At 46.2% G+C, this 22,993-nt stretch overlaps 1 protein-coding gene across 1 annotated transcript in view; it reads left to right on the top strand.

Annotated features, from left to right (window-relative positions):
* Positions 1–22,993, top strand: part of cacng2a (calcium channel, voltage-dependent, gamma subunit 2a) — a 54,091-nt gene that overhangs the window by 15,273 nt on the left and 15,825 nt on the right. Inside the window, exon 2 of the mRNA XM_068579394.1 lies at positions 22,356–22,439. Coding sequence (XP_068435495.1) covers positions 22,356–22,439 — 84 coding nt within the window. The remainder of the gene's footprint in view (positions 1–22,355; positions 22,440–22,993) is intronic.

Raw genomic sequence — 22,993 nt, 5'->3', positions numbered from 1 at the left:
CACACACACACACACACACACACACACACACACACACACACACACACACACACACTTTCACCTGCAGATGTCATGCAGATGTAAACTGCACATGTGTGTGTTTTTCATTCCACTGTGTGTGTGTTTACTGTGTCGCGTCATGACGGCCGCATGCAGGAGTCGCGAGGGTGAATCTTATTTATTTTCTCGGTTCTCTTCGCCGCGAAGTCGCGACACAAACTGCTGCTGAAGGCTGCGAGTCCGCCAGGTGAACTGGACATAAATCACTCGATCCGACTCGTCTGCATTGATCACGGAACAGAAGCTGATCATCGTTGCTCTGCGATGACGCCGCGGCCGTTTGAGTTAAGACAATAAAATGTTGGGAATAAGCAAAACGGTCATATTATTTAGTCTGTGGAATATTCTCACTCCCAACTTGTCAAAGGCTGCCGCTCTGTCAATGGCCCTCCTTTGGTTGTATAGAAGTCTCTGCTTCATGTGTTAAAGCTGCATTCTCTCTCCTGACCACCAGGGGGCGACTCCTCTGGTTGTATAGAAGTCTTAAGAGACTTTTCACCTTCAGCGATTCCCGTCTTTTTCCCGTTAGAGCAACCGCCCCTCAAGTTTAAAACAGAGTCCACAAAAAACTACTCAGACAGACGATGTGGGAGGAGAAAACGTTACACAATACACAAACTACTAGAACCTCACACTTGATGCCAACGCTGTCGTCTTCACAGTGTTTGATGAACATTATAAGATGTTGAAAAGGGGACTCGTTCATTGTTTCCTGGTGTTCTGAAGCAGCAGCACAGTCTGAAAAAACGTCCTACTGGACCGAAATCTGCCCGACGACCAGAACAAAGGATTTCAACGGCCAACACGCGTTTCGACAGGTGGAGGCCGATCGAGGCCCGTCTCAGGGTGTGAAAGCTCTCGTTGGAGCCCACAAAATCAGTCTTTTATATATATTTCCATGCTTATTTTCAGACAAAAGAGTCGGTTAGCTGGTGCGAAACGGCGTTACCCTGGAGGTGGCTCACCTAAATGGAATGCGGCCATTATTAACGCCATCAATTACACCTGTGCTCTTCCTGGCCGTGACATGAACACATGCGGGGAGGAAAAAAACGACTCAATACTGACTCAATATATATGTTTCCTTTCCATATTTCAGAGCTATTCCAAATCCAAATCTACAACATCCCTGGTGTGTGTGTGTGTGTGTGTGTGTGTGTGTGTGTGTGTGTGTGTGTGTGTGTGTGTGTCCAGCTTGCATCACACCGTGCAGGTTTGATGAAGCGCCGGCTGTAAGGAAGCTCTGTTTTATGGATCCTTTGAATAGATTTCTCAGCCCAAATACTAGACAATAAAAGAATAATTGCTCCTTTATCTCGCAGGCTGCGAATGAATCGTCGCTCGCGTAAAAAAAAAAAAAAAAAAAAAACTAACCGGCGACCTTGTTAATCGACGCTCTCCATTGAGGAGATGCTCTTCATCTGCGCAGCGTGCTGTGATGCTCCCGTCGCACCGCGTATGTATTCATTTCATCAACCGCCGCTGCTGCTGCTGCGCGGACGCCCTTGAAAAGGTCACTTGACAAAATGGACATTTGCTGGATCACTGTACAATGTTTCATTTCTCTCATTAACTCTACGCCGAGCCGCGAGACGAGCTCTCCGAGAGGAGCGGGGGGGATGTAGGTCACGCTCCTCTACAGCCGTCCGCCTGTCAGGAGCTCGTAGTACGCAGGGAGACGCCGCTCGCCGCTAACCACGCGGCTTCATTAAAAACATTACCCAATAGAATTAAGTGCCAATCCCTGTGACTTCCCGTCTCATCTCCCTTCTTCCCCTTCTATTTGTTTTATTTATTTAGTTAGTTTTTTTGGAGGGATGGGGGGGGGGGTGGGGAGGCCGTGATATTAAATTTCCTCTGGCGAGCTTCGTGGGGATTTAACCGACGCGGGGAAAAGGATGGGAAGGGGAATGAAAAGAGGCAGTGAAGAATTGGCTGGGAAAGAAAACTGTGTTGGAGACGACGCTCGTCTAATATGAGAGGTGGGGAGCACGCGCACACACACACACAGACACACACACACACACACGCACACACAGCAGCAGCAGCATTTACATGGATGTAATGAAACAGGGAAACGATGGATGAATGCATGCTTCCATCCATCTATAGCCATCTTGCCTGCCCTCCCCTTTGCTTTGCCTTCCCCTTAAACTCCCCCCCCCACTTCTTCCTCCCCTCCCCCCCTCCTCCTTCCAGCATGCCGCGCTTCTCGCCGCTGCAGCAGGGCAAGAGATGACATGTGGACACTCAGTGAATTGCCAATCGCCACCGAGAGAGAGGGAGAGGGAGGGATGAGAGAGGGAGGAGAGGGAGAGAGAGAGACTGAGGGGAGGTGGTTTGACGCATCCAGACTGCAACCATTGGCTTTTTTTTCCTACATTAAAGATTAGAAAAAAAAAGAACTGCAGAGAAGCACTACACTGAATACTGGATGTATCTCCCCCTCCCCTCCTCCTCCACCCTCCTCCTCCTCCCCCTCCCTCCCTTCTCCGAGTCTCTCTCCCTCCTCACCCCTTAGCTCCTCTGACCCTCTCTCACGCTGTACCTCACCCTCTCCCTCCCTCTCTCACACATACTTTCAGCTCAGGAAGAGAAATCAATAGCCACAAATTAATCATTCTGCTTTGGGCAGTCCAGAGGAAGAGGAGGAAGAGGAGGAGGAGGAGGGGAGCATTTAGAGAGCTACACAAAAGGTATTAAGAGCGATTTGTCCAGACGTTAAGAATATAGGGATTGTGGAACCACACACACACACACACACACACACACACACACACACACACACACACACACCCAGACTAATGCTGGTTTCAGTGCAGTGGTTCTGTGATGCCTTCAGGTACCGAATGTTAGACGTAAAACTTTTTGAGTCTACACTTTTGTTCCTTCTATATCTAGCTTCCTTCATTGTGAAGCATTTTGTTCTGCAGTTCTTGCGTTTACAAATAAAGTTGATTTTACTTTTTTTATATATTATACATATTGTTATTATCATTATCGTTGTGACTGGTTCACGTGCAATCATTCGTGAAACCTCTGGTCACACGATGATAAATGATGGAAGATATTGAACCTCGTCTCTGATTTCTCGGGACAGTAAAATGACAAAATCTGCATTTATTGTTAAATGTTAAACGTTCTGCACGTCCCGCCAGGACAAACATGGCAATACACGGTTCTGGTTCTGATTTGAAATTCTCAATTCAAAAGGATTTGCTATCTGTGGGATGAAAATAACAATATTTAGTACAGTGTGAAGTATAAGTGCAGCAAATGGAAATATGCAAAGTCCAGAAGGCGAGCCAACAAAAGAGTGATGAGTCAGCATGTTCACACTTCCGGGTCCTCGTCTCAGAGGCAGAATGAAGAGATTTTAACGTTTTTGTTCTACGATATAAATTTCATCGCTACATAAGTGAATTTAAAAGCGTTTATGCGTCTTAAAGAAAAGCGTCTAAATGAGACGACTGGACGTCGCTCTCGAGCACTAAAGTCCTTCTTTAGCTCAGCGGGGACGTTCCTCACAGCAGAACGTCCACTTTCTACTTCTGATGATTGTAAAATATATATATATATATATATATTCTTTAGAAATTTCTTTACAAAAAATATGTACTTTTTTTTTCTTTAACAGAAATATGTAATTTTTCTTCTAAAAAAAGTATGTAGTTTTTTTTCTTTTTTACAATTATTATTATTTTTTTACAAAAATGAAAGAAAAATATATTAAGAAAATGTCACAAGAAATATCCATAAATATTGACCCGAGGTATTCCAGATGAATATGAGCTGTGTGGGATCTGCTCCGCTGCTTCTGACAACAGGACATTTGAGATGATTTTATTTGGGAATGACTCTTTTTCATGATCAGCAGTCACTCTTCATTTCGGGTTTCCTCTTCTTTTCATATGTGACATATAGCGTTTAGTATTCTTTCTCAATGACAGTTGTCACTTCTCACAATACAAGCGATAACTTGTGTATTTTAGTGTCCAGATATATACAATCACATGCATATCCTCCTGGGCATGAAGCCTCCCGGCGCTGTGGAGCGTCTCAGAGAACTCTGGTAACGTGACTTTGACGACGCGAGCGTTCATTTTCTCTCTGATTCTGATTCGAGCTTCAAACACGCTTTCGGGTTCGAAGTGGACGCAGCAGCTCCGGGCTGCGCGTCGATGACATCAGACCCTTTTGGCTCGGGAGCCGGAGGAGCTTCACGATCACACATATTGATCCCGCCCGTCCGAAGCACTGACGCTCATGTGAGTTTGTAAACTGAGTAATGTTTCCACTCGGGAGACATCTTATCGTACCCGAGGTCGGTGCCGCGGACATGAGATATTGTGTTTACAGTAAACCGGCATTAGTCACTCTCGTGTTCATCGCTGCGTTCACCTCACGTCACCTTTATGGGAATCTGCTGCTCCGAGCTCGGCTGCCGGGCCTTTTCCTCGCGCTCAGACTTTGTTATCTCTCCTCTAAAGCTTATCTGCTAAACTGCCCGAGAGTTGCAGAGGTCTGCAGTTTTCAGGAACAAGAGGGAAATTAAATTGAGGGAAAGCTTTGTTCAAAGAATTATTTGACCAAAAAGCGTACGAGGCGGGGAGGAGGTTCATGTCTCGTGTGTGTTTTTGCCGTCGCGCTGGTCGTTTTGTCTGATTTATTATGGTTTGTCCACTTTTATGTTGCAGTTGCCAGGAAGGTCGGTGGAAAGATTATGGTGTTGCTCAACTGAAAAAATAAATAAATAATTAAATGTATCTTTTTTTTATTTGCGTAATAATCTGGAAGCCCATTCCCGCATATACAAAAATAAAAAAGTCATAATTATGAGATAGATTCAAATTATGAGATAAACAGTCAACATGTGAAAATAAAATAAATAAATGAAATAAAAAGTCCTATTTAATTTTTTGGGCGGGAATGGGCTTCCATATGTAAAAGGAACTATTAAAAAATGCATTTCAAGAATTTAGGTTTTTATTAGCATTCATTATTAAATTAAATAAAATAATTAAAATATATCATTAAATAAATATATTTTAGCATTTTAAGGAGGTATATAGTTACAGATGAAAAGAACGGTGGAAAATTAAAAAAAAATACAATTAAATAAAATAGAAATTATGATGAGGATTATGTTTTAAATCCCCACAGCAGAGAAGTTGAAATCGTTACTTTAAACTACAAACATCCATTTTTAGTGTTGAATATCTCACAGTTTGAACTTTTTTAACTAATAATGTTGACATTTTTTTTGGAAAAAAAGGGAGTTTGTTCCCCGTCCGCCGGCTGACTCTCTCCACTCAAAACAAGGGTACGTTCGTGGCGAGGAGAAGGCCTCTGTGGCGCTCACACATGCTGAAGTGCGTCCAGGCGACATGGTGGGAGTGTAACAGTGTTTCTACCAGACGCTTTTCAGAGGAGAGAAGAAGAAAAAACTGAAAAAGGAGACGAGGGCGTCGCACAAAAGGAGAGGAGAGAGAGCGAGGGTGTTAAGATTAATATCATATGCTGGGAGGAGGAGAGGGATGTGAGGAGCCGGGCTAAAGAGACGCGAGGAAAAAACCTCCCGGGCTTCCGTAGGAGCTCCGCGTCATGAAACCAGACTGAGCAGAGGAGTCGCTGAGTAACTTCGTGTTGTGAAACACGAGAAAACCACATGAACAAAACCTTTTGGAAGAGCCCTGAATTATTAAACGCATATCACTACATTTGTAGCTATAACCACACGCTGACCTTCACATCTACGACCTTTTAGTAAAGTAGGAGAACGGCAGCGCGAATGATGTCACGCTAGCTAGCTCGTTGGCTAGCTGAAAGCGCTAAAAACGTTACTGAGGGGGAGAAACTGGCATTCACAGGAGCCCATTGACCTTTGACCTCAAGATACATGAATGAAAATTGATTGTTTGATTACCAGGAGTCTCCCCTCTACATTCATGTTCACTTCATAATAATCACATGCAGTTTTTTTTTAATGCAGTACACATTTATGTTTTCTTTCCACGGCCATCTAGAATCGCGTGTGAGGATATTTCTGCATGCTGACGACCTGAAACACACGTGCAGTATCGTAACCTAATCTGAGACTCTTGTGGATCCAGATCCTGATTGTATTAAAGTGTGTCGATGTTAGTAATTCGTTTTATTAAACTTGACATCAGTGTATGACATGTCCTCTCGGGACCTCGAGGACAATCACAGCCTTGTGAAACTAGTGTGGAAGGTTTAAACCCCAAAATCTCTGCAACAACTTCCATCAGAATGATCACTTTTACACTTTATTTTAATGACTTAATACGTTTCTTCATTGTCTGATTTATGATTTACAACTAGAACAACTTGACAAACACTCCTGAGCAGCATCTCAAACTGATAGCTTTAATATAATGTGCATTATTCTGCAGCATGATGAGTATTTTCTGTACTTCTAAGTATGCTTTGATGCTACTTTTGTACGATTGTGTCAGTAAGATTGTGATTGCAGGACTTGTAGCGGTATTTGCTACTTTTACTTTGAAACTTTCACATGAAAGAAAACCGAGAACACTTTTCCTCAAGTTCTTTTAACTTTCTCACTGTGCAAGAGGAACCACAATGCGTTCAATAGTGGCGTTTGAGTGAATAAGGACACTCTGGAAGCCTTTCTACTTGTAGAGACCAACAGCGTTGTGCTTTTCCTCCACCCGGAGCCCATAAAAGGGCCGAGAGGACCTCTTTCTTATTCCCACTCCCTCTCTCCCTCTCTCTGATGTGAAGCCGAGCTTTTCACAGGATGACGGTGACGTATTGTTATTAGCGAGAGAACATGCTGTTTTCACTGCAAAGAAAGACTGACACAAGAGTGAATCATAATGTAAATGGAGCCAAATGTAAAACGTATCTCACTCTCAGAGAATATGATCATAGCTCTGATATTCAGGAAGGGTTGATGCATTTTCTTCTCATCTGCTTTAAACACGCGAGAAGCTTTTCCGAGCTTTTTTTTGCCGTCGCCGGATGAACACTTGTATTCTTTTAAAAGCAGCTGCAGAACGGAGGCTCTGATGCTCGTCTGCAGGGACGATATCAACAGCAATGATGTATCAGGTGGAGCGACTTGGCTCCGGATGCTCTGTGGGAATACACTGATACTCTGCTGCTGGCGGAGGCCCTGAGTACTACGATACTACAATACATCACCGTGTACTACTACAGTTCAGGGAGTCAGCCGAGACGCACCCAGAGTGATCACTTTCACTTTCTGCAAGGGGAACATTTATAACATTTATAGCCGTTTACTTTTTGCCGTGTATGTTCGATAAAAACTGAAATCGAGTTCTATTAAATTCAAAGATTTTTTTGGGGCCTAAAAGGTTCAAATTTCATCTGACAACTTTAAAGAAAAGTGATCTGTTTAATATTACTGAAAGCTGAGTGATGAGAGATGTATTTTAAAAACATGACCTGTTATTTTTGTAGACACTTCAGCAATCAATGAGTTAAATACGTCCATATTTGATGTGGTGATTTATTAGTCGTACTCGTCATATCATCCGAGGAAAATTTGTATTTGTGATTTTTGAATTGAATGCAGCTATCATAAAAGCAAGTCTTTGTTTTTTTAATGTAAAAAGTGACTTCAAGTCTCATGAATGTGGTGTAGTAGAAGCCTGAACACGGTGTGTGCAGAAGTATGCGAATACACACAAACATGCACACACAAACACACGCTTTTATACTTTATTCTTTATTTGTACCTCCAAAGGCTACACAAACGACACACTGTAGTACAAGTACCATTCCACTGGACTGTGAGAGGAAGCCGCAGAGAACAAACTCCACACAGAAGGACCGCCCGGAATCGGGGAATCGAACCCGCGCCCCTCGTGTTGCGAGGCGACAAGTACAAGTACCTCAAATAAGTACTTAGCTGCCTGCGGTGTTATTATATCCATGACATCAGAGGAAGATAATGACGACTGTTATGTAATTAAAAGCCGACATCCACCTGTTCTGTGTGTGTGTGTGTGTGTGTGTGTGTGTGTGTGTGTGTGTGTGTGTGTGTGAGAGAGAGAGAAACACACACACAGCTACATAGAAAACGTGTGTGTGCATCATGTGGTGGTTTTCATGCCAGTGTGAGATGGTGAAGGTAAGAGTAGGCGGGTGGACGAACACACAAAGTATGTGGGTAGTGTGTGTGTGTGTGTGCGTCGGTGTGTGTGTGTGTGTGTGCGCTGTAGCCGAGAGCAGCGATGAAGTGCCTCTAACAGGCCGGAAGGCCGATCGGGACCCCCACCGACCTGCAGCCAGCAGAGTGAGTCAGACCTGTTAGCGGTCCTGATCATTCAGTAAAGAGATTACGCAACAGTGCATTATGATAATACTATGATAATTATAACGACACTCACACACACAGCTAACACTAGCGCGACGCCGCAGTCATGTACAGCTGTTTTCATTATTTTGTCCACCCTATTCATCATATATTTTTACATTGTGGAGGAGAAAAGTAAAAGATGAAAGTGAAAGCGTAAAGCTTGTAACGCTGTTTGGAACTATTGTTAAAACAAACATATGAAAAAGTTGATTAAAAAATGTTTCACTAAATCTGGCTCCAAAGTACATTTTTCCTTAAATTAAAATACACAGCTGCTAAAGATTTGCACTTTTTTTTTAGTAAAATTAAACAATAAGTTGATTAATTGATTAATCAATCAGAGGAATTTTAATGTGCAATTGTTTTGTACATGATTTTCTTTGTTTTATGTCGTAATTAAAAAATATTTAGGTAAAAAAAAAGTCATTTGAAGATGTCACCTTGGACTTTGGTCTCATAATTGATGAAATAATACATCTTTTGGTTGAGAAAATAATTGATAACAAAATTGTGATGAGTTGTCCCTAATTTACATGTATGAACGGTCTCTGTCTCTGAGATATAGCGTGAAAAAACTGCAGTTTACATGACAATAATCACGTATAAATAACTGACAGTGAAGTGCTCATCCCTCGCTCTCCTTCCTGCTGTGTTCCTCCGGCTCCCTCCATCATTCCTCCTCACAGAAATCGTTATGATCTGGTGAAACAGCTGCATCGACTGCCTTTGATTTGTGATCTTTTATAGTCGCCACTAAAAGCATCCCCGCTCAGATCCGTCCTCAAGTGTTCCCGCCGTTATTAACGGCGTTTGGGAACCCGGTTGATTTAAATAAGAGCGGGGCACGTTTTCATGAGATCAATGTGCAGCTGTTTTAACGGCCGATGTATTTACGACGCCCGGGAACCGTCCCGTTGTGCTCGCTGTGCAGATTTCGCGCCGATATCACGAGCTCTACTTCCAGGGAATGTGATGTAAATCATAGGGAGGAAGAGGCCGGCAGCGGAGGTCAAATCATTTAGGGTTTCATCACGGCGAACGAGCAGCGGCTGCAGCTTCATCATCACCGGGTGCAGGGAGGCGAACGAGCACGCCGCCCGTTTGTTAGCCCGCGCTGAATGGAGTGTGATGTTTCCCAGGTTGTGGATATAAACCTGAGGAGAGGAAGTTTAAAGGGACGCTTTGTTCTCCAAAGCACACGGGGGGAAAAAGTGGCATTACATCACCCTTGTTTCTAAGCAACACTATGCTGTTGTCTGATTAGCTTCAGCTAAGCTAAATATGCACTATAAGGATGTATATAAGGATAGACATCAGGCTCCATTCACTAATATGTGGGTCGGAGTGTTCTTACTTTGTGCACATATATATGTGTGCACGCGACTTTACGGTTGGATTCATGACACGTAGGTTGACACGACCGTGCTCATGGGCGCTATCTGCAATTAGCACGCTGCCATTTCTCTACGTGGGATCATGTGGTTCCAGGAGGTTCATCAGGGAGAAGGTGGTGAAGTTGTTGCAGGAGAGATCCCCGTGGACCCTCTCAGTTTAGTTGGCGAGGAGCATGAAGGGTTTGTTTAGATCGTTGGTGTCGGCCTGAACTTGAAACACACCGACAACCTTTTGGGAGCTTTTCCTCGCATGCTGCATCCTGAACCGAGGATGCGTGTAAACATTTATTTATTCATAACATCTCCCGTCGTCGGTGTCCTCGTGCGCTCTCGCCGTTCCACCTCACAGCAAACAAACGTCTGCACCTCTAATTTGCCGGGACTCGGGCCGAAATTGTTTAAAATGGCGTTCGATGGAGACTTACAAGTGTGTAAGCGTGTAAGCGTTGCTGTGTTTATCTCAAGCTGCGTTTGTGTAGATCTGACATTGGGATTAAAAAAACTGTATAATGGAGGTTAAACATGGCGGCCACGAGAAACAATAATGGTGTTTCAGAACTCTTAGCATGTTGCTGAGGCCCTGCCGGTCTGAAGCATTATGGGGGAGGTGTGTTGCAGTGCGGCGCTGCGCTGCCGGCCGGGCTCGGCTCAGTCCTGCAGAGCGACCGCTTTAGGTCCGACAGCGGCGCGGCGAGTCCACCTGATGGTTAGTTTAGCTCAGTCTCGCTGCTCCGCCTCCTTCCCAGTCAGAGCATGACTTCCCTTTTCCCCTTCTCAGTTTTCAGAGGCCTCAAGTTGCTGCTGACTTTGTTTTTCTTTGGCCCCTGAAGGCACCCTTTTTTACACTTACACACACACACAGTCTGAGATGAAAGTTGACAACGGGGAAAGAAATGTGGTCAAATCTCCAACCAATGGCCTAATATTTTAATATTAAACTATTAATAATAATGTAAATACAAATCAAACTGCTTCGTTAGTCGAAAAGATGGGGTTCAGTTTCTTGACGTCCCTCTGTGGTCACATTATAGTGAGTCAGACGAGCTCAAACTTCCTCATTTTTATTCCGACGCCGAATTATGAGACATTGTCATAGTTGTACGCAGATGATCGTAAGCGGCGCTGACTGTGACTGGACTGTGATGTCGTGTTGCTCGTCACAAACGTTTTAATATGGAGAGCAAGTTGAGCCTCTTACTCACTTTCCTCCAGTCGATTGTCTTTCTCTTGGACTGAGTCGGAGCCATTTTCTTTAAACTGGAGTCAATTCCTCTTTGACTCATTTCACTTTCACCTGCAGCCGAACCGGCGTCATCCATCGGGCCGTAATTTGCATCGTCCTCCTGGCTGTGTGTGTGTGTGTGTGCGGCGCGCGGCGCCGCCAGCGGCAGATGTGGTTCCATCGGTCGCTTTGGACGAAGCCGTACTCCAGGGATGGAGCAGCCAAAATAATTTTAAAAAAGGCTTTAACTGAGCTGTCGCACAGCTGATTTTTTAAAAACGAGGTTGTTCATGTGTTTCCAAAGACCCGGGATCACAAATAGATGTAAACCGGTTTCCTCCTGCGGTGCTGATTACATGATTGTGATTGGCGTAGGTTGAGGTGTTGCTTTTTGCAGTTAATAGCGTGAGCTGTTTGCTTGGCCTGCGTTCTGGGAATGCCTCTCTCTCTCTCGCTCTCTCTCTCTCTTTCTCTCTGTGGGTGATGCTGCTGCTGCTGCCGAGGAACTCTTCTGAGGAGCCGGACAGCTCTCGCCCCGTCTGACCAGAAGGCCGTGACGCACTCGGCTGTAACACCGCTGACTCACTGGCTCCCTCGTTCCTGGATCTGTGAAATCTCATCCCGCCCTTCGTCGGCGGTTCCTGCTTCCGCTCGGTGACCTCGCGCGTCCCGACGCTTCCACGCGTCTCGGGCTGAGACACGCGGGGCCGGGAGAGATCCCGCCCACTGCCTCCGACTTGACGCCGCTCGCCTTTGTTTGTGAAACGCCGACACTTCACGGAGAAGCAGCGAGAGGAGGCCTGTGTACGGATCTCAAGCAAGAGCAGGAGAAAGGGACATGCATACGTCTCTTCATTAATTAACGAGCACAGTTCAGCAGTTTTTAATGGAAACAGCAGCGCTAGCGTTGATTTTATATTAAATTTGATCACTTTTATGCCTTATTATTACTATTATCTCAGCCAGGAGGATCATGAGATCAGTTGAGTGTCTGAGTGAGTGAGTGTGCATCTCTGTCTGTCCACGGCTACAGTAAAAGTTGTGTAAAAAGCCGCTACTACCTCCGGTGGTTGTCCTGCGCTAGCTCTCGCTGTAGCCAGCTAGCACTGCTGCTAGTCTCCTGGCGCTGGTGCTGCCAGCCCGCTGGCCGAGTCTGGCGTCGAGCCCGGGCTGGTCCCGCTGCCTCGAGTGGTTGTCGGGGAGCTAGCGGAGAGCTAGCTGCGCAGCGCTAGCTGGCTAACCGGGGGGACAACCACCGAAGGTAGTAGCGGCTAATAACCCGACTTTTACGGTAATCTCACATTCTGTTGCAGCAAACTAGCGTAATGCATGGCATGCATTACGCATGCATGGCTGCTTGCTCAAGGACCTCACGTGGTCAAAACACCTTTCAGTACCTGTTTCATACTGTCGTTTACTGCCTGCTGCCTCCTCACTCAACAGCGCTTCGCCGACCTGCGGCCGCTGCTCTGCACCAGAGACACGGTGCGGTGGGTTTAAATGAGAGCGTTTCTGTTGTGGGAGACATGCGTCTGATACACTTGCGGACCCGACAGATGGTTTTGACAGTTGTGTGTTGTGTTCATTCAATCAGACACCACAGCAGTAATTGTTGCAGAGACACCTGGTAGAGATCTGTGTTTTACTTTCGAGCTATTGAAGTAATAGAAGAGCTGCATGCAGAGGAGGAAGTCGACATGATGTCGCTCTAAAACACTGTGCTCAGAGAAATATTAATAATAATAATGTCTTCAAACCTAAATGAGCAAACAGGAAGACCTGATCTGCTCTTATCAGCAGGACGACATGATGTTTATTGAACTGAATTAAAAAGTGATTTAACAGTTTTAGGGGTTCCTGTTAATGTTAAAGTTTAGGCACAAAAAATAATTGGTTTTATTCTAGAGATCATAATTTGGGTTGAAGTTTTGGTAACTGTTAGTAAACTAAATGTAAGTCTGAGATCACACAGATACATCCATCCAGCTGACCTCTATAATACCTGACACCACTCCCATCACAACGACTCTGGCTTTGTTAATTAAACATACACTCTGCTGTTTTGAGGCACTTGGTGCGGTCATCTACCTTCCCGGGAGGAGAGTCTCTTCAATAAATAAAGCAGCAAAACACGCAGGTCGAACATCCTCAATCTGAATATTAGGGGTGTATCTTGAAACTTAGTTGCGTTGCTTGTTAAAAAGCACGTTGACTGCCATCTCCCTCGACACTTTGAGCTTGTGTTTAGTTCAACCTCCCCGAGCAGTTAAGGGTCAGGAACTCGCCCTGTAAGAGGAGGGAAGTACAGTGGGAACAATGCACATTAAGTTCCCTCACAGTATAAAAAACAGGAGGCTATAAATAGAGCGATTTGAGAGGAGAGGAGTCGAGAAAGCAACGGGGTGAAACGAGTATGACGAAGGGGTTTCTCGCCTCCCCGCGGGTTCGCCGCTCCTTCGGTGGTGGATCGGAGGCCATCTCCACCTCCCTTCCTATTCCTTCTCCGTCAGCACATCATCTCGGGAGTAAACAGACCCACAGACCCCGCAGACCTTTGCAAGCGGCTCTCAGACAGACGGACATCACGGCGTTCATGGGGGGGAGAGGTGGGAGGCCAGAAAGGAGCGGCTGTGTTTCAGAGCCGAGCCGCGGGAGGTCAAATGACTGTCTAACATCTGTCAGTCATCCTCCAACGAGCCGAAACCTGACGGCACCTCGCTGCCTCCATTAGTCTGCCTCCCACATCACCTCCAGCTACAGCTGCTGCGCTACCTGCCTGCCAACTTCTCCACAGACGGCAAGATACATCTTTATTGGCAAAGCTGCTAAGATTGTATTCCGCTCGGTCGGCCTCGTCGCGGCTACCTTTTGCAGCATTAAAGACGGAGAAATAAGAGCTTTCGTGGTACATGTCAAATGTATAAAACATTTTTTCGTATCTATTATTATATATCTAAATCCCTCTCCGTTTCTCTTCCGGTAAAACGTTTCTCATGACTCATCCTGCACTCGGGGGTGTATACATAAATACATAAATTATGTCCAATCAAATGTGATCTGGAGAAACCAGCTCACCTCCCTCATCATCATCAACTTCTGAGGTTTTGTTCCATACTTAACAATAACTCGATCCAAATAGCTTTGACATTGAAGAAACAAAAAAAATCCAGCAATGTTGTTGTTTTTTTTAGCGGCCTTTAATGTCGAGGGTGTTAGTTCAGACATGTCTGTACATACAATGCAAAATATTGTTCTGGCAGCTACGTGTTTTTATAACCATTGTAGTGTACTCTACTTTTTAAATGTGTTGTATTCCTTACAAAAACTAACTTCATTACAAAAAAAACAAGTAAGAACTTGTTCCAATGGAGTGCTAAACCTTTTTTTATTCATTCCGAATTCACCGTTAAAATCTTCATTTTAGCCGTTAAAACGGCGCACTTTAACTTCCGGTTTAACCATATTTCTTGCCTTCAAAATAAAAGCACCGTACAACAAAACCAGAAACTAAATACATTTTGCTTACACCACCAGATAAAAGCATGCAACACAAAACAACAACATTGATCGGCAAACAGTTTTTAACTCCACTACACATTGAGTTATTGTTCTGGCAGCTTTATGTTTTCATAACCATTGTTTAACTTTTTAAACCGGACGTAAAACATTCTCACGTCCGGTGTAGACAGGAAGTGGAAGGACAAAATGATGACGGCTGATGTCATGATGTCATCATGAGTTTAAGGTTTGTCTGGATATCATTTGATATTTTACGTCATAGCTTTAAAAAAAAAAAAAAAAAGGAATTAAATGATCTGAGTGGAGGCAAACATCAATGATTGATGGGATGTCTGTTAAAATGACACCCAGCCCGCTCCAGCTGTTTCCCTTTTCTGATACGTCACATTTCTCCAACTTAAGATGCTTCGACAATTATTTCACTGTGTCTTTAAGTCTTCACACATCAGTTCTGCAGCAGCACTGACATGAAAAAAGCATGTTTTCAGAGGCGGGGAAGCTACATCTGTGTTGTGTGACGTGTGTGTGTGTGTGTGTGTGTGTGTGTGTGTGTGTGTGTGTGTGTGAGATGGGAGAGCAGGAGACAGTGCATATGGGCCTCCCTGCCTTAGCGGGGTCATTACCAAGATGAATATAGTGATTATAAAGATGAATAAGGTGTGATTATGAAGATGAATAAGGCGATTAGGGCTCTTGTCACTGCTGCTAGGGCGGCTGTTGGATGGCTTGTGGGATGTCAGCGTGTAACATGCGTGAACCCATTATACCTTTTTCCCTCCGCAAGGGATTTAAACGCACATACCTATAGACGCATGCACATGAGAGTGCTGCACCGCCGGGCCAGAGGAGGCCATTTGTGTTCATTTGTGCTGTTAAATGACCCGTGCGTGCAATATATCTCCTCTCCGTCGACCGCTGGGCGCTATAATCCCGCTTATGTGTTTGACCCCGAAAAAAAGGGACGCCGGGGTCGCACCTGCTGTGTGCGGCGAGCGCTCGCTCGCAAGGCCGCCGGTGCCGGCGCTGTAACAGCAGCTGACTAACGCCGTTTGTCCAGGGGGTTAAAGACACCCCTGCTCACCGCCCATGTGATCCTCTCCCATCCCAGATAGCTATATCCATGGCAACCCGGTTCTGATGTCCACATGGCAACGGCTGCCGTAGGGACCGAGGATGGAGGTGGGAGGAGGAGGTTGTGGGCGAGAGGGGAGAGAGAGGGGGAGAGGGTTTCTGGATGCTGACGCACTCGGCGGCTGCCTGGAAAGTTTTTGAGAATGCCGCCCACTGACGAATCAGAAGTGGGCTTGAATCTCTCTCTCGCTCTCTCGCTCTCTCTCTCTCTAACTCTTTTGAAACGGCACCTCCCACTCAGTCGAGAGTCCTCCTGAGCCCCCTGCACCACCCCTCACTCCATCCACCCCTTCCCATCATGCACCTCCTCCGTGTTTGTGTCTCATCAAACCTTTGTCTCTCTCGTCTGCAGCGCTGTGGCAGCTGTGATCATGTTTGATCGCCGGTTGAGGGGTTGCGTGCGTGGGCGGGCCTTCGCTAGGATGTCTCTCTCCTCCGGCGTCCAGGAGGGATTCGTCCGGCTCTGCTGCTGCTTTTTTTTTTTTTCCCAGCCTGCACACACGCACAGTGCAATGGCCGCCGATGTAAATGCAACGGAGAGACAGAACACCCTGGGTTTGAGGCCCCGTAGTCGTGAAACAGCGAAGCTTTGTCGCGCCCTTCGACGCCTGATACAGACGTCCGTAAGTCCATCTGTGTCATTATGTGACGCAACCGCTCTGGAAGACAATGATGCGGTGTGAAGAGCAACAGAGGCAGAGGAAGATGTGAAGGTTGGATGGACAGGACACAGGACTTTCAACACAGGAGGCTGGCGTCCGTGTGCCAAAGTGTTGTTTAGCAGCAAGCGAGGAGCTAGCAGCAGCGCTAGCTGGCTACAGCGGGGAGTTAGCGAGGACAACCACCAAAGATAGTAATGGCTTATAACCCATCTTTTACAATATATCTAATCTAATAATCGTTTCCTTGTCAATGCACTAAAAGGGAAGAGAAGGAATGACAGAATAGAAAGAGGAGAGCTGGGGTCAGGTGGTCGGTTTTGGAAAGGCAGATCTGTAGCTGATGTGTGTAGAGGTGTGTGCGGTCATTGTGTCGCGGCCCTGTGTCGTTTTTTAGCGTCTGACTCCGACCATAACCGAACTGCACGCTGACGCGGCACTCCTCAAATTGGAGGTTGCCGTTTCATCAACATATCTGTCCTGCGGTCTTCCTGGAGTTTAATGACTCGAGGGAGACGAGCTTCATACATGCTATGCATGTAGCATGTATTTCATAACACGCAGGTGTGTGTTAAGTTAGCGAGATTGGCAGCCGAGTGATGCTGCGCCAGAAACACACGTCTATTCTCAGCACATCCTTTAAGATCCAATTTCCATATACATATATAGGAAACCATATATATATATATATATATATATTTATATATATATATATATATATATATATATATATATTTATATATATATATATATATATATATATATATATATATATATATATATATATATATATATATATATATAACTCCCTTTGCGTTATCTCATTAGCATTAACCTCCCACCTTTGCACCCTGCACCAAAATACACCACACAGACAGGCAAAGCTAATTTCAAGGTGAGAAACACGCTAAACGAGCAGAGCCTGACTGTGTTCACACGGCTACTGCGTTAACCTTGAGATTATAACACGGTTACAGAGTTTACCTTTCATTTCAAACCGCGCCGTAGCATCATGGGGCGCCACGAGCACCTCTTACAAATAGCCTAATGATTAGTAAAAAAGAGAAGATGTCCAAATAATAATGAGCGTGCAGGTCACTGAGAGAAAAGCTTCGGCGGCCTCATTTAATCCGCTGTGAGTCAAGGAGGGAGATTCTGCCTTTAAACTTGCAGGAAGTGCCATCTCTCACTCGAGAGGGAGATGGCAAGAGAGAAAAAAGAGGGTTTACTTTTCCTGCTGCAGTGTTAAATAACCAGGAGCCAGAGGCCATGCTGGTGGTATCAACAAGCGTAAGAAGAAAACCTCTTTTAACCAGTCAACACCTAAACCTTGGAAGGCTTCCACATGAAGCAGAGCTCAGCCTCCGCTGGAGCGGCTCCAAAGCCCTGCGCCTATATGTGAACATCCGCCAGGGGAAAGCTTCTTCTTTTTTTTTTAAATACACAAATAAAGAGCAACACAAGCGACGTCACCGGCCACAGGAATAGCTTCTCCTCGTGGTTACGGGGCTCGCCGCTGACCGGATAAAAAAAACCCGGGTCCCTCAGGAGCGGCAGACTCAGAGCCTCGCCGTGGTGGGCCACTATAAATCTACATCCTATGAGCTATGGGCTAACTCACCCACACCCCCTTCTTCTCTGTTCCACAACACCGCCTTCTCTCCACTGCACTCCACTCTTGAGTGCTTCTCTGTCTCTGCAGGCTCTGTGGTAATGAAGTGCTTTATGGCTGCAGAGGATGGGAGGGGATGTGTGTGTGTGTGTGTGTGTGTAGGGGGGGGGGGGTGTAGCTCATTCCCACTGTAGGGGGCATAGCGGCGACTGGGTTGATTAAGTAAGTCTGTGTCGACCTTCCCGACCCCGCCCACAAGGGTCCGAGTGGGTTCAATGACCTCGGCAGGACTTCTCAGGTAACGCCGCGCCACAAATTATTACCTGAGCGAGCTACAGGCGCCGCCCGGATCCCGAAAAAAGCTTGTTGTCGGCGTTGGGTTTAGAGTTCAGAGGGTTTTCATTTGTTGTGTTTAAACTATCCGAAGCCCTCCGGAGACTCGAACGGTGATTAAAGGCTACGCCATCACAAGCTTGACTCACTGCCCTTAATGTCGGGGAAAAACATGTTTTTCACCTTGTTAGTTAATTCCTCCCGTCATAATGTTTGTCTTTAGAGAATTAAATGCCGGTAAATGAACTAAAACCTTTTGCGTCCTTGTATTATAATATTACAGACTATTTCCTTCCCACTGAGCTGAATTTCTACTCATCATCCAACATGTTTGAAGAATATTTAGAACACTTTTCTGTACACGAGTTTCTGAAATGAAGCAGATTGCAGCGTCGGACAAAGCATCAGGGGATTTGTCCCTCGGGATGAATTCTTCCAGCACATTCTTACTCCCATAACTTTGGTGATCTTTTGACTTTCCCATCCAGCTTCAAAGTCCCAAATATACCTGTTGAATTCACTAAATCACAACGACAACATGCTCGCTGCAGCTTAAAGTCACTGGAAAACTGTGTCTCTTTTTCTGTGTTTGAGTCGTCGTAGGAACCCCAAATTAATTCCAATACTTGTGTTTATTGTATGGATTTGTTCAGCAAAGTCTTTGGAAAAAAATGTATATCTGCAAAAAAATCCTTTAAAAAGATATTTTGATGGTAACTATGAACATCCAGCATGATATGAGCCAGATTCCCTCAGAAATGCCTCCAGGAGCGGTCCCCGAGTTGTTCACACTGTCGGCTTTAGGGCCTCAACGACAACCTACATACTTAAAAGACACATTTTTGGAAAGATTAGGAGCTGAAGAATTGGAATTTGTAACAACAATCACTATAAAACAAAGCTTTGGCCTGTGAGGAAGGAGTTTCAGTCAAAAAACTGTGTCGTTTGGTTAAAGTTTCCAGAAGGTGAATTTAAGAAATGGTGTCATGTCGAGAAGATGCTCCAGAGGGTTGAACCCGGAGCCCTGTTGTGATCCAGCTGCTGCGGCAGCGTGGCTCAGTGACTGCAGCTGTTTGCTCTTGAAGTGGTAAATGTTTTGACCCGCGACCCACCTGAGCCTCCTGACAGCTCCCCGTCCAACAGCAGAAGATCCTCAAGGCCAGAGGCGCTCTCCACGCCTCGGCCCGGAGCTCACACTCACACTCACGCACTTTGTGTGTGTGTGTGTGTGTGTGTTTGGGAAGAGGGGAGGGTCCTACTGAAAAACAAAACGCCATTATAAAACATTTACCAGCCTGCTGAGTTTACATGTCTTACAAGAAAAGGAGCGTTTGGAGCGGTTAAGTGTCACATAAATCTTTCAGCGTGCTAATTGAAGTGCTTCCCCCAACAGGCCGCTCGCCACAGCTGCTGATACAAAATCACACAACGGACGGGACGGGCCAGCTGCACAACCCAATCTTACACCCACTTGATAATGTTGTTATGACACACACACACACACGCACACACGGTGCTCTGTGGGTTTGCCGCCGCTCGTCGTTTGCTCAGACAGATCCACTGGGAGCGCGCGATGTCATCGTATGTAAACACAAGTCATCTTTCAGAGAAATGTGCTCCGAGAGGCGGCACACGCGTGTGTGTCTGTGTGTGTGTCTGTGTGTGTGCGCTCCACTTCTGGAAACACAACTTGCTTAGAGCTTTTTGAGCGGGCGACTTGAAGAGGAGCATGGTGTTGCCTCCAGCAGCAGGAGGTGGAGGTGTTACACCTTCAGCTGCACCGGCTCGCAGCGCTCCGGCTGGAGCTGCCGAGCGTCTCCACCCCGACAAGCTTTCTGAAAAAAAAGGATTACTTTGAGCTCCAAGTTAACGGAGCTCACCTTCCAGCTGATTGGGACGAGCGCTCTAATCTCCTTCAGCTCGGTGTCGTATACATCACAGCATCCAGTTCAAACCTCTGCAGGGCCGTTAAACTCTGGAGGGCTTTTTTTTTATTTCATGGCTCAGCAATTATACCGAGGCCCCAAAAACTGATGTATTCCACCTCCCACTCTATTTTCCCTCTCTCTCTGTCCTTCAAAACCTTTCTGTTTCCTGCCCTTCCTATATTTATCCCCCCCTACTCCTCCTCCTCCTCCATCCCTCCCGCTGCATCGTCTTTCTCTCCCCTCTTTTCTTCGTCTTTAAACTGTAAAAAGTGTTGTTGTTTTTTGTTTTTAAAGACTGAGGAAGTAAAGCGGAAACACACACACACACACACACACACACACACACACACACAGGTTGTAACTGGGTTCCCACGATCACCACGAAAGAAAAGTTGTGCCGAAGTTTCTATCCATCAGTTTTTATGTGAGAATTACGTTCAAACTGAGTGGAAACAGTGAATTTATAAGAAGAAACACTCTTGATGATGGAAACGTTTGTGTATGGATAAAAACAGACTTAGTGAATAAATCATTACATGAAACATGTGAATAATATGAAAATGTTCAGACTCTTAAATAGTAATCATCACATTCGACCCACTAGAAGTGTGTAGATGAAGTGTGTCTGTATCTGCAGCCTCATTTTTTTGTTTCCTTTATCATCAGGAGTCTCATCTTCTCTCAAATTATAACAGAACGAACAGAAATGTCAAATTTCCGTCTCGCTTCTCCATCGTTGGTCTGACAGCTCGTCCAATGGAAACACACACACACACACCCACACACACACACACACACACACATCCATTCTCATCGTTCTTGCACTGATTTTCCGAAAATCAGCAACATTTCGTGCAGGTAGCAGCGTGCAGGTAGCGGTCTGCAGGTAGCGGCGTGCAGGTAGCGGCGTGCAGGTAGTGGCCTGCAGGTAGCGGCCTGCAGGTAGCGCGTGCAGGTAGCAGCCTGCAGGTAGCGGCCTGCAGGTAGTGGCCTGCAGGTAGCGGCCTGCAGGTAGCGCGTGCAGGTAGCAGCCTGCAGGTAGCGGCCTGCAGGTAACAGCGTGCAGGTAGCGGCGTGCAGGTAGCGGCCTGCAGGTAGCGCGTGCAGGTAGCGGCCTGCAGGTAGCGGCGTGCAGGTAGTGGCCTGCAGGTTGCGGCGTGCAGGTAGCGGCCTGCAGGTAGCGGCCTGCAGGTAACAGCGTGCAGGTAGCGGCGTGCAGGTAGTGGCCTGCAGGTTGCGGCCTGCAGGTGGTCGAGCGGACCGAAGGCGCTTTGATGGCTGTGTTTTCTTCTTCTCTCCTCCAGGTGACTCTGTCTAATGTCTGAGTGGTCATCACTTGGGGGGTTGGGGGGTACTCTCTCTCTCTCCTCTGCATGTGGGCCGTTCACAAAGTAATACCCCCCCTCACTCCCCTCCTTCCCTCCCCGCTGTTCCCATCATGCATCGCTGCCAAAACCTCCTCGGCAACACCTGGCACCATGGTAACCAACACCTGCTCACCTAATTAGCGGGACACTGGAGGGAGAGGAGATGAAGAAGTTAATGAAAACGCTAATCTGGTCCAATCAAACGCCCAGGCATCTGCCTCCTCGCTGCGGCGGCGGCGGCCGGTCGCGGTAATGGCCGCCTTATGGGCGCCTCCCCCGCCACGCCACCTTGAGTGACCTCATCAATGCCAAAAACTCCGCCGAGAGGCTGCAAATAGAGGAGAGAGGATAGGGATGGAGGGAGGGAGGGAGATGCCGCCTCCTGGACGGAGAGAGGAGCCGGACGAGCGAGCGAGGTGTCAGCCAAATGAAGGAGCGTTAAGAGATGAGCTTCCCGGTGCGCGGCAGCTGGAGCGGCTCCAGGTCGCGCCAGCTGCGCTGCTCTTGTTTACAAGCCGCCACCTGCTGCCGGAGACGGGCCCCGGCTCTGAGGAGCCCCTCCCGGTCTGTGCGAGGGGCCTTTTGGTCTTCAGGGGCCTCCGTGAACTGCTCCGACGCCGTCGACAAGGAACTTGCAGAGTGTCGTTTTTTTCGCGCAAGTTGCTAAAAAAAAGAAGAAGTTTGTGTCACGTTTGTGTCTTTTGTGTGTCTGTGTGTATGTGAACTTCCCTGAACTCTTTCTGTTTTCCCCCACAACAGGAAACTTCAAGGGGATGTGTAAACAGATAGACCACTTTCCAGAGGAAACGGACTACGAAGCGGACCCATCTGAGTACTTCTTACGTGAGTCTCCTGTTTTATGCAGTTTACGTCATATTTGAACACTAGATTTGTTGTTAGACGTGCAGTGTTACAGTTGGCTGTGTGGAACACGACAACAGTCAGATGTGTGTAACACAACTACAGTCGGATGTGTGTAACACAATGTGCGGTGACTTGCAGCTTGTGATGTTAGTATCGCTCAATACTCTCTTCTGATTGGCCGATTTACGTGTGTGAGATTCAGACATTTATGGATTACAGACTCCCAAAGTCATCTCGTGCTGAAATGTAATGAAAATGTTTATTGTTAATCTGTAAATCTACTTTCACTTGAGCAGATTTTGTATTTATTTGTTATTTTTGAAAGGACAATAACTGAAATGTTGCAGTTGTTTTCTGATTTTGGACGTTATATCTCTGTTGTGATGCAATCTGGAGGAACTTCAGCAGCAGCAGTGTGTGTGTGAGTGTGTGTGTATGTGTGTGTGTGTGTGTATGTGTGTATGTGTGTGTGTGTGTGTGTGTGTGAGCAGCGTACAGGATTACCGTCATTGCATTAAAGTTGTCAATCCCAG

Source organism: Clinocottus analis, unplaced genomic scaffold, assembly GCF_023055335.1.
Source record: "Clinocottus analis isolate CAN_PGR_092001 unplaced genomic scaffold, fCliAna1.0.p SCAF_16, whole genome shotgun sequence".
Classification (NCBI taxonomy): domain Eukaryota; kingdom Metazoa; phylum Chordata; class Actinopteri; order Perciformes; family Cottidae; genus Clinocottus; species Clinocottus analis.
This window is presented reverse-complemented; position numbering and strand designations above follow the sequence as displayed.